The following is a 13,251-nucleotide window of genomic DNA, read 5'->3' on the forward strand; positions in this document are numbered from 1 at the left end:
TAATGAGCTGTTCCACGCCTTCTCCATACTTTTTTCTTGCCATCATTCTGGTAGAGGTTGATCTTGGTTTCATCTGTCCAAAGAATGTTTTTCCAGAACTGTGCTGGATTTTTTAGATGTTCTTTAGCAAAGTCCAATCTAGCCTTTCTATTCTTGAGGCATATGAGTGGCTTGCACCTTGCGGTGCACCCTCTGTATTTACTTTCATGCAGTCTTCTCTTTATGGTAGACTTGGATATCGATACGCCTACCCCTTGGAGAGTGTTGTTCACTTGGTTGGCTGTTGTGAAGGGGTTTCTCTTCACCATGGAAATGATTCTGCGATCATCCACCACTGTTGTCTTCCGTGGATGTCCAGGTCTTTTTGCGTTGCCGAGTTCACCAGTGCTTGCTTTCTTTCGTAATATTGTAGTAATTTCTCCGATGGGTTTTTTCTGTTTTCGCAGCTTAAGGATGGCGTCTTTCACAGGCATGGAGAGCTCCTTTGACCGCATGTTGTCTGTTCACAGCAAAATGTTCCACATGCAAGCACCACACCTCAAATCAACTCCAGGCCTTTTATCTGCTTAATTGATAAGGACATAATGACAGACTTGCCCACACCTGCCCACGAAATAGCCTTTGAGTCAATTGTCCAATTACTTTTGAGCCCCTGAAATGAAGGGATTGTGTTCAAAAAATGCTTTAGTTGCCTCACATTTTTATGCAATCTTTTTGTTTACCCTACTGAATTAAAGCTGAAAGTCTGCACTTCAACTGCATCGGAGTTGTTTCACTTAAAATTCATTGTGGTAATGTACAGAACCAAAATGAGAAAAAAGTTGTCTGTCCAAATATTTATGGACCTAACTGTATATCAAATTAGTGTACAGAAATATCTCAACTAAACACAAACTATGCAACAAAGTATGTTTTTTATTTTTTATATAACCATAGTTGGCCTTGTATAGCTACATGCACAAAAATAAATAAAAAAAAATACACTAAAAAAAATTAAAGTGAACAAAAAAGGCACCATGTCATCTCTATAACATGTTTAGAACAAACAAAGTTATTATCACTACTCTAACTTCACTTCAGGGCGCAGAAATCCAAAGCCTGTCCTGGTTACATTAGGCATCAGATCAGGAAGGATCTGTCCCCTCAATATCCAATTTACTGAAGTGCATATATGTAGTACTAGGGTGTTGTACCGTGTTAGCCATTATGAATGTAGAGAAAAGCCAAGCAAAATGACACCTTTTATTGGCTAACTAAAAAGATTACAAAAGATTTCTTGCCTGAAGAAGGGGCCTGAGTTGCCTCGAAAGCTTGCATATTGTAATCTTTTTAGTTAGCCAATAAAAGGTGTGATTTTGCTTGGCTTTTCTCTGAAGTGCATATATAAATATACTGGACAAATTTACAGTTTCCCAGTTAGCCTAACATATCCTTTGAGCTACAAGTGTTAACCAGAGTATCCTGAGAAAAGACACATAACCAACAAACTAGCATGAAAATTCCACACAAACAATGACATGGCTGGTGATTAATACCTAGATCCAGAACTTGAAAATTCCTTTAACTGAAGCGCCAAGTTATCTTGCTTTTTTCTTTGTAGTTTTTGATTTTTTTTTTTTTTAAAGACAATCATTAATATCAACAGCTGATGTGATCTGGCATCTAACTTGTCACTAGAAATTCAGGTCCCAATCCAGGTGGTTCATCATATGATGTATGAGGCAACGCGTTAAACGCGATATAAATATAAATACACAATATAAGCCATTTAATTAATCATCTTGAAAGACAGGAATTAACATACGAAAGTAGTAGTAACATATCAAAGAAAAGAGTAATGTAAATTTACAAGCCGGAGCAGATTTATGAAATATCAGAACATGGTTTAACAGTGGAAGATGAAGAAATATTACAGGAAAAAATTGTGTTCCTGCAGGAGAAAAACTGAATTTTAGTAAAATCTAGGAAGCTGAAAGAAGGTACAATATGTCAATAGTGGGTTGACACATTACAGGGAAAGGACCAGTATAAGCAACATGAAAAAATGGTGTACACACCAATAATACTTAAAAAGAGATCTATATTAAATAAAGAGAGTATGAACACACGCTAAGGAGAAGCGGTCAGTTCATCTGCTGGCTTTCTACTGTTGGTGACCTGCATGTTTTGCTTGTCGTTGTTTTAGACTTTACAACCTAGCAGTTATTGGAATGCTTTTGGCAGACACACTACATGTGCTCCCAGCTCTTAAAACAACGACAGAACACACAGCCCGCCAGCAGCAGCAAGCCAGCAGATGATCTAAACGCTTCTTCTTAGCGTGTGTTCGGCCCCCACCCCCTTCAAAACGCGAGCGGCAGAGACACTAAGTGACAAAAGGACAGCTGCTATACAGGCGTTTAAATGATCGACGTGTAGCGAGACAAACAGAATACGCAGCTCGCCAGCAGCAGCAGAAAGACAGCAGATGATCCAACGGCATCTCCTTAGCATGCGTTCAAGCTGCCACCACCGCCCCCTAGCCCCTAACCCCCCCCCCCCCCCCCCTTTCACAACACGAGCAACATTATACATCCTGCGAGAAAAAGACTTAACCACGCCCGGGGCCGGAAATAAAGGGCAAGTATTGTTTTTACAAAAGTTTTAAAGTAAAAGTGAAAATAATGCATATGTAACAATTCTGGGTCTTGTTTAGAAAGCAGATGCCACTTGAGACGGCCTTCCCCTCGCCCAAACACTAACCTTAAGGTGAATAAAATAGGTCCCTGATGTTAAGTCACAATTTTAGGGCTAAAATAACAGAAATGTGAAACGTTCTTATATACCTAATCTTAATTATTGTGAAACAACCAAGTGGCGTCCGTGTGAAACAACCAAGTAGCGTCCACTTTCTGAGCCACAATTCATATGAAAATAACAGTCTCTTTAAATTGTATATCTGACAAACCAAACCCGGGGGTGGGCGACCAAAGCGAGTAGGGAGTGGAGCCCCCTAGTCATTAAAATAAAATAACAGTTTAGTTCCATATTGTGCTAATAAGCATTTTCATTTCTAAAGTACTTAAATGAACTAATACAACTCAAATATTAAAGCTAGATAAAATAAACTATTTCAAATCAACTTACCCATCAGCTTGCAGTTTCCAAGTGCGTGTGTGCTGTGCTGCATCCCCCTGGTGCTGCTGGTGCAAGTGCTGTGGATGTCTCCTTTGCTGTTGCTCTTGCTGCACCTCAACCCAGCAAGGTGGGACTGTTGCTGAGAATCGTGGCGTCAGAGTTTCAAAGCGAGTCAGCTCCACTAGAGATGTCAGGGTTTCTGCAGAGAAGGGCTGCTCCACTAAAAGGTCAACTCCTGCGTATGCAAGAGAATTAAGTATTTAAAAGAAAGAAAGAAACAAATATGTAATGTCCTTCAAAACAGTTATCAATTTGACATAATTTAGGAAAGTGTAATCATCAAAAATATTTACAAACATTTTATCAATTTCAGAAGTAATTTTAAATTCCCAAAAAAAAAAATTTAATGTTCAAATGAACATATCCCCTAATGGCAGGAGAGATTTTACTGCAAACTGTTCTTAGATTTTTCAGGTAATAAAAACAGAAGTTATGAGAAAATGTAGTTCTGCTCACTAATCATGGCATTGGAGAGTGACAACATGCTGTGCATTGATTAGTATATGCAAGTAAGAAATTTGTAACCTTTTTTTTTTTTTAATATATACATAAACACAAAACATGCACAACATATGTAATGAAATTTTATACACCAGGTTTCTTGGCATTGACATGTTTTGGATAATCTTTGGTGACTTGTTTTAAAATCATTTGTACAGTACTTTAATAAAGGCATTTAAGGAATTAAAAAAACAACTGTCTAAACAAGTAACTCAATTCAGTCCTGGAGGACGCAGTTTTTTTATTTCAATCAATCAATGCCACAATCAGCTTGTCACTCTTTATTTTAATTGATCACATTGTTTAGTTATCTGGTCAACAAATAATTCCACAAATGTCATGCAGTAAATATTTGTATTCTTTGCCATAGCTTTAAATATTTATTGTTTTGCCGTTTTATATTTCATTCACTCTTCTGTACAGCCTGCTCACTTAATTGTGCAAACAACATGGAATGATAAAGGGAAACAATTTCTTCCATTTTCACTTGTATGCTCATTAAGGAATGTTTCACTGAAGTGACTGTCTCCCTTTAGCATTCACTGTTGTAGCATTTGGATACAATTAAGGAAGCTGATTCTACAGAAAAGGGCGATTTTAAAATGAAAGAGGCAAAGACACATTTATAGTTCTGGCAAAAATAATTTCAGAATTTTTAGACAATGAGCATAAAAAAAGAACAACTCACGTATATACGTTTGTGTGTGTTTTTATGTTTTGATTGAACTTACAGAAATTACTATTTTATTATATTGCACACCTTCAAACAATGATTACTTAAATATATATTCATTTACACATACATACCTGTACATAAACACATGCATGCACAAATGAATATACTTTACACACACACACTATCTTACAGGTAAACTACTTACAGGCACGGTCTTTCCAAATTGGAGGTTGGGTATTAATAACTAGAGCAAGTTTCCTATCCCAATGAAATAATCAATCTTTTCTTTTTCAAATAAAGGCTATTCTATAGAATCATGTTGCATCCTGGTGTTACCTCTTGCACCAGGCAGAGGAGTTGGCTGGTTTTGCAAGAGTCATTGATTTATAGGTTGTATTTACTTGCTGTGGTGAACTTCAACTGGTGCAAATGAAGTTAAAAACAAAGTCCACAAGTGGAAGGTGTTCACATATAAAGAGCATGTATGAGCACACAGCCATTTCCAAAAACCACACTCTGCAATAAGTATGTTTACAAGGCTCTCACTTAAGCCGAACAACAAACAGACTTTTGACAGGAAACAGACTTTTGATATGACATGTACCTCTTTTTCTGTGCACTCAATGGCCCAAGCTCAGTTCAATATAAACCATACATTACAGGACACCAAGCTGTGTAAATGGCTTTAAGATTTACTGCCAGACTTAAAGGAAACAAATTCCTCACTATAACAACTTTTAACAAAAGATGTATGAATATTCTCATGCTGTTATTAAAATAGGACATTAGCCTTAGAGGGGCCAAATTAGACAGACAGATCACTTGACAAAAAAGGTACAGAGATATTAAAAATGCACATGACAGATGATGAACCTTGCTGTTTGCTTGTGACTGTGTCTCTAACTACTTGATGTGGCTCTCTTAGTTTTAGTCCGACAATGCAACCTTAAATTTTCTTCTTTGGCAACTGCATTTAACACCTCGGCAGTTGCAACCAGCAGCATTTCCTTTTCTTTTCTGTCCACAGGATCACTTTTAAGAAATTAACTGTTCCTCTTCTTTGGATCTTTTAATTTTATGCAGGCACTCATACAGCTTTGTCTTTAAATAAACCTGGGCCTGTAACCTACTGTCAAGCCATAGCATGGCATTGAAGGATGCAAGTAACAAAGCAACAAGGAGTCGAACAATGCTTAAAAATATTTTCCCCCATTAATTCAGAACATTTTTTTGTTTTAAATTTAACTATTAAGGTAACCAGAACTTGCAGCATTTCCCTCTCTCTCACTGTCTACTAGCAGGTTTACAGTAATCCCTCCCCCATCGCGGGGGTTGCGTTCCAGAGCCACCCGCGAAATAAGAAAATCCGCGAAGTAGAAACCATATGTTTATATGGTTATTTTTATATCGTCATGCTTGGGTCACAGATTTGCGCAGAAACACAGGAGGTTGTAGAGAGACAGGAACGTTATTCAAACACTGCAAACAAACATTTGTCTCTTTTTCAAAGTTTAAACTGTGCTCCATGACAAGACAGAGATGACAGTTCAGTCTCACAATTAAAAGAATGCAAACATATCTTTCTCTTCAAAGGAGTGCATGTCAGGAGCACAGAATGTCACATAGATAGAGAAAACAATCTCTAGCAAACAAATCAATAGGGCTGTTTGGCTTTTAAGTATGCGAAGCACCGCGGCACAAAGCTGTTGAAGGCGGCAGCTCACACCCCCTCCATCAGGAGCAGAGAGAGAGAGAGAGTTTGTTTTTCAGTCAAAAATCAATACGTGCCCTTCGAGCTTTTAAGTATGTGAAGCACTGTGCAGCATGTCGTTTCAGGAAGCAGCTGCACAAAAGATAGCAACGTGAAGATAATCTTTCAGCATTGTTAGACGAGCGTCTGTATCGTCTAGGTGTGCGAACAGCCCCCCTGCTCAATCCCCATACGTCAGGATCACAGATAGTCAGCGCAAGAGAGACAGAGAAAAGTAAGCAATCTAGCTTCTCAGCCATCTGCCAATAGCGTCCCTTGTATGAAATCAACTGGGCAAACCAACTGAGGAAGCATGTACCAGAAATTAAAAGACCCATTGTCCTCAGAAATCCGCGAACCAGCAAAAAATCCGCGATATATATTTAAATATGCTTACATATAAAATCCGCGATGGAGTGATGCCGCGAAAGGCGAAGCGCGATATAGCGAGGGATCACTGTACTTGTAAACTATATCCCTTAACTACTTTCAATGGAGAGTTATGTGCATTGAATTGAAACATTTTTTAAAATGTATTGCCTTCCCTTAGCAAGCCATAATTACATTCTGTTAACTCGCTTTTACATTTTAAATATCTAAAACATAAATGAATCAGGATTCAAATTCAAGGTATCTGCAATGTAATAGCGACCAGTTAGAATTTAGTTTCTGATATAATGCTTTGATCAGTTACCACATATTTTGAAGAAAAGTCAATGACAGAATAAGAAATGCATAGGTAGCATACAGTACAAGCTAGCATTTAAAACATCTACATTTAAGTGGCAGTTTCGATTTCAAATAAGCGACAAGACTGAGAATGCATCACATTTTAAAAAAGAAAAAAAAAAAAAAACACCAAATTTCTCACCTGCAACTCCAGGACTTGATGGGTTAGAGGATGGTTTAACTCCTTCACAAAGCTGTTCCACCCCCTTAGATAAGGGACCATCAACAAATATATCAGATTCATCAATATCATCACATGCTCCTCCAATTTGAAGGAAATGAAGTTCGCCACCTTAAAAAAAATTACTCTCAGTTTATCATAGGTTCAATTATGTGTTAAAAACAGTAGATGAGGTTAAAAATCTAGTGGAATAAAACATTACCCTTAAAAGCATTTTTTTTTAATTGCACAACAAAGATGTCTTATTTTTTGTAAGAAATAAAATAATGGATGCTACATAATCAAAACAACAACTGAAGATCACATTCCAATTTTAATTCCAGATTTTGTGTATCAGATTTCTAAATCATATAGGCAACCCAAAGTCCATCCATCCATCCATCCATCCATTTTCCAACCCGCTGAATCCGAACACAGGGTCACGGGGGTCTGCTGGAGCCAATCCCAGCCAACACAGGGCACAAGGTAGGAACCAATCCTGGGCAGAGTGCCAACCCACCACAGGACACACACAAACACACCAAGCACACACTAGGGACAATTTAGGATCGCCAATCCACCTAACCTGCATGTCTTTGGACTGTGGGTAGGACACCAGAGCACCCGGAGGAAACCCATGCAGACACGGGGAGAACATGCAAACTCCACGCAGGGAGGACCCGGGAAGTGAACCCAGGTCCCCAGGTCTCCCAACTGCGAGGCAGCAGCGCTACCCACTGCGCCACCGTGCCGCCCCAACCCAAAGTCTTTGAAAGCTATTTGATTTCCAAAATCACCAAGGGGTAACAAATAACAAAAAATGTTCAAATAGTGCTAAAACTTCAGTAAATGTATGGCTCCCAGAGATAAACAGACGTGTGTGAACGATGGCAAGTCCAAGTGAATCTGACACTCATGTTTTACACTGTGGATTGTAATCAACTTACCTTAGTGAAGCACAGAAAACCTTTAAAAAGAGGATGGATACATATGTGGTTATGAGGATCAATGGTAACAGAGAGGAAGACTGAGAAAAGTGACACCAGTATTAGATCTATGGGCATTGAATAATAGACACAAATAACTATAGCAGGAAGGTTATGTTTATGTTGAGTGAACAATCTATAATTAATAAGTACAAGTTATATTTCCAATCAAGTTTATCTATACTGTATAAGGGAGTTTGCTTTAATAATGTGCAAGTCAGTTACTTTTCCTGTGTCAATGTATACAAATAGCTTTAACAGTCTGACTACAGAGCAGTTTTCTACCTCATGTACATTCGGATTTTTGCTGCAGGGGTGCTGGCTACACTTGAGACATGAAGATTAAATGCTTAAAAGTGACAGAACCTGGAACAGTTATCTATTTATTTTAATCCACATTTTACAGGCCAGCTCTGTGGGGAAGCTAAACCCTTTATCAACAGCATTAAGAGTAAGGGGATATCAGTCTATTGTGGGGTTCATCACGCACAAGCACACACTCATTCATTCATTCGGTGACAATTAATTGCCTTTTGAATACGGGAGGGAACTAGAACACTTAAAACATTTGTGAAATACACTAACTGTTTGGGATATATGAAATATTCCTGGGCTAAGCTGGAAGAACTGCAGTCACTGCCACTTAAAGAACTTTGGTTCACCCTACAGGGGCTGTAGCTCACTCAAGGGAGGAAGGGGCAAAGGTCCACAGCGAGGATATAAGTAACATGTAAAAGTTTCAAGACTAGCATACCTGCATAGAATAAGGAATGTTCAATTGCTTTTAAATATGTTAAATGAAATTATGATAATAATATATTTTATTTATATAGCGCCTTTCCCATGCTGACATATTTCTTAGCATATCACAGTGAGTTCAGGTAGTGTGCATCTTGAGAAGAATCAGCTTTAAATTCTTACTTTAGCTGCTGTATTTATACTAGATGGTTTTCAACTAAAATGATCAGTCATAGTGGAAAAAACATGAAAGTGACTAGAAATTTACATGAATAAGCAATGATAAAACTCCAAGACACATAATAATGTACACTCCAGACATTGTGAAATACTGAATGAATTCTCTTCCGTGTTACTGCCTAGGGTGAGAAAAAATAATCACGATGTTGTAACTTGTTAACTCAAACAGAAATAACTCGCTTTGTCACCAAAACTCTTGCTGTATCATTCTGACCCTAAAATGCTAGTCACTTCAGCCAGGCAGACATATTAAAAAGAACAAACTTGTATCACCATGTTCCTTACATACATATATACACACACACACACACATCCCTAAACACAAATACAGAAAACACTTCTGTAATATAAAGAAATAATTTGTGACAATTTTTGGTACATGTCGAAGCATATTGTTAAATGCATCATGCTTAAATAAACATCTATCTTTGAAAATTAGAAAATTAACTGCACAACACAGTTGCTTCCACAATTACTGCAACTAAAGCAAGTAGAATAAAGTAGTATGTAGACAGCACCCTTTTTGGAATTAACATTTTCATGAACTACAGTATTTATAAACTGTATTTTGTAATAGTGGAAGTGACCATGTTATTTTTTTTGGTATTTAAAACACATATCAAGCTTTGAGAATGATATGTACATGTGCAGAAAGGCACAAACTTTCAACAAAACAGTATCTGCATGCCTAGCATCTTTAATTGAATAGATTATGAATGGCAAATGAGCAACACAAATTAAATGCTTAATGCAGTTGCTATGCTCATCCCAATCCTGGATTCAAATACAAAGTCCAGAGTCTGTGTAGATTTTGTACATTTTCCCCAGGTATATTTTTTGCTTTTGTGTTAAACAGAATTTTTTCCTATTTGCACCTAGTGCTATTGCAATAGACACCATCTCCCATGATACTATAATGAAACAGGCATTGATAGAAAATGAATGACCTTTATATTTAACCTTTTCTATGCAAAATGTTCTAGTTGGGAATACTGGTTGATGCCAAATCTTAGTATTACACAGTTAACACATGGCTGTAACTACACAAAGAAATGTCAAAATTCTCTGTGATTGTAATACATTTTACACAATATGAACTTGGGCTAGGAGATATACTAAAAATGTACCAATACCAGCAACAAGAAGATCTTAACTGAACTAATTTGCTCACATGGGTATGTGTGTGGTAGAAGTACTGTTTCAGGAGCTGTCCTCCTCCCAAAAAATAAATAAATAAATAAATAAACAGCCTACAGCTCCCGGTGCCACTTCTGATATTCAGTCTTGTACTTTAGTCTTGCAAAGCCCAGCAAGGCTTCATTCAAAACAGCAGCATCTTGCCAGGCACAAGACAACATACAGTGGGGCAAAAAAGTATTTAGTCAGCCACCAATTGTGCAAGTTCTCCCACTTAAAAAGATGAGAGAGGCCTGTAATTTTCATCATAGGTATACCTCAACTATGAGAGACAAAATGAGAAAAAAAATCCAGAAAATCACATTGTCTGATTTTAAAGAATTAATTTGCAAATTATGGTGGAAAATAAGTATTTGGTCACCTACAAACAAGCAAGATTTCTGGCTCTCACAGACCTGTAACTTCTTCTGTAAGAGGCTCCTCTGTCCTCCACTCATTACCTGTATTAATGGCACCTGTTTGAACTCGTTATCAAAATATAAGACACCTGTCCACAACCTCAAACAGTCACACTCCAAACTCCACTATGGCCAAGACCAAAGAGCTGTCAAAGGACACCAGAAACAAAATTGTAGACCTGCACCGGGCTGGGAAGACTGAACCTGCAATAGGTAAGCAGCTTGGTGTGAAGAAATCAACTGTGGGAGCAATTATTAGAAAATGGAAGACATACAAGACCACTGATAATCTCCCTCGATCTGGGGCTCCACGCAAGATCTCACCCCGTGGGGTCAAAATGATCACAAGAACGGTGAGCAAAAATCCCCAGAACCACACGGGGGGACCTAGTGAATGACCTGCAGAGAGCTGGGACCAAAGTAACAAAGGCTACCATCAGTAACACACTACGCCGACAGGGACTCAAATCCTGCAGTGCCAAACGTGTCCCCCTGCTTAAGCCAGTACATGTGCAAGCCCGTCTGAAGTTTGCTAGAGAGCATTTGGATGATCCAGAAGAGGATTGGGAGAATGTCATATGGTCAGATGAAAAAAACTCTCTCCTCCAAACACAACGAGTAAAGAATGCTGAGTTGCATCCAAAGATCACCATACCTACTGTAAAGCATGGGGGTGGAAACATCATGCTTTGGGGCTGTTTTTCTGCAAAGGGACCAGGATGACTGATCCGTGTAAAGGAAAGAATGAATGTGGCCATGTATCGTCAGATTTTGAGTGAAAACCTCCTTCCATCAACAAGGGCATTGAAGATGAAACGTGGCTGGGTCTTTCAGCATGACAATGATCCCAAACACACCGCCCGGGTAACAAAGGAGTGGCTTCGTAAGAAGCATTTCAAGGTCCTGGAGTGGCCTAGCCAGTCTCCAGATCTCAACCCCATAGAAAATCTTTGGAGGGGAGTTGAAAGTCCGTGTTGCCCAGCGACAGCCCCACAACATCACTGCTCTAGAGGAGATCTGCATGGAGGAATGGGCCAAAATACTAGCAACAGTGTGTGAAAACCTTGTGAAGACTTACAGAAAACGTTTGACCTCTGTCATTGCCAACAAAGGGTATATAACCAAAGTATTGAGATGAACTTTTGTTATTGACCAAATACTTTTTTTCCACCATAATTTGCAAATAAATTCTTCAAAAATCAGACAATGTGATTTTCTGGATTTTTTTTCTCATTTTGTCTCTCATAGTTGAGGTATACCTGTGATGAAAATTACAGGCCTCTCTCATCTTTTTAAGTGGGAGAACTTGCACAATTGGTGGCTGACTAAATACTTTTTTGCCCCACTGTAAGCACTTATGCTGAACCCAATCAGGCAAGAAATAGTCAGACACATGTGAAGATGACCTACTGTGTAAATAAGAAGCAGTGCTGATTATTTGGTCATATTTTACCTTCAGCAAACAAGAAACTGAACAAAAAAGTCAAATGTAAATTTAGACGCAAAAAAAAAAAAAATGCTGCTGTTGCGTAAACGTAATAAAAGAAATAACATTGGGGGAATTTAAAAGGCTTTTCAAAAAAAAAAAAAAAAAAAAAAAAAAGCATTCACAATAAGCAAAGTATTCACAAAGATGAAACAACATAACTAATGATATTAAATACTTTTGTTTTGAATGTTCACAAGGGATGCAAAACATTAACATTTTTTGATAATAAATAGGTAACTCTAAATTCCACTTTACTGAAATACAATTTAAAATCAAGTCTCTCTATTATATAAAAAAATCTTGGGACGAGACAAGACTTTTTCAGAAAGATAATTTCACATCCCGCGAGACGAGACTGTGCCAAGAGATGAATTGAAAACCTAACAGGTCCGGAAATAAAAGACAAACAGTAGAAGACAAAGTAGAATGTTGTAAAGAGGTTCAAAAACGTTGGCGTGATACATATGCAGAGCAGGTTAGAGATTATGAAAGTACTAAAATTCGAAAGTCTCTAAAAAATGATAGTAAAGATTGCATTTGCGCTAACAAACGGAAATTACTCTGTGAATTAATGGAATGGCAAAAAGAGATTGAATATATGGACATAGGTGATATAACAGAGCTACCACAAGTTTAATTTTAAAGAAACCAGAATTCAGTTAGGTTTATATTTATGATCACGAAGAAGTGATGTAACATAGAATCGAAAGAGTCCGCCAATAATGGATACAAATCCATACGTCCAAAAGTATACACGAAATTTATCTGAAAAACACGGGCAAAGAAGTTTTCTTGGATTTCTATATGAATCTGAAAGATCACGCTCGCATATATAATAAACCAACATGTGATGAATTGAGAAGAGTTTCGAAAGACGGAGATATCAAAGACAGCGTTGATATCTGTGTGTATCCAATTACACAGCATGATTCATTTAAGCGGCAGATCCGGGAAATGACGAGCGCGTAGGGCCTGCATCGGGGGTTGGTGAGAGAAGCGAGCAGGGGGCAGAGCCCCCTAGTTATTTTGATGAAAATTTCTGACCCAAGATACATACATTTAGTTTGCATTTCATGAACATTCAGTTCATTAGATTTTTAACAATTTAAAAATTCAAATGTGCATGTTAAAATGTTCCATAAATGTTAAACATTATGGTTTGTTTTTCCACAATTTTTGTCCTAAAATTATATGTAAGACATTGCGATGA

The 13,251-nt window shown here is 37.8% G+C and overlaps 1 protein-coding gene across 1 annotated transcript in view; it reads right to left on the minus strand.

Annotated features, from left to right (window-relative positions):
- birc6 (baculoviral IAP repeat containing 6) overlaps nucleotides 1-13,251 on the minus strand; it is a 255,776-nt gene that overhangs the window by 192,367 nt on the left and 50,158 nt on the right. Inside the window, 2 exon segments of the mRNA XM_051919229.1 lie at nucleotides 3,127-3,352; nucleotides 6,976-7,125. Coding sequence (XP_051775189.1) covers nucleotides 3,127-3,352; nucleotides 6,976-7,125 — 376 coding nt within the window.

Source organism: Erpetoichthys calabaricus, chromosome 15 (assembly GCF_900747795.2).
Source record: "Erpetoichthys calabaricus chromosome 15, fErpCal1.3, whole genome shotgun sequence".
NCBI lineage: Eukaryota > Metazoa > Chordata > Cladistia > Polypteriformes > Polypteridae > Erpetoichthys > Erpetoichthys calabaricus.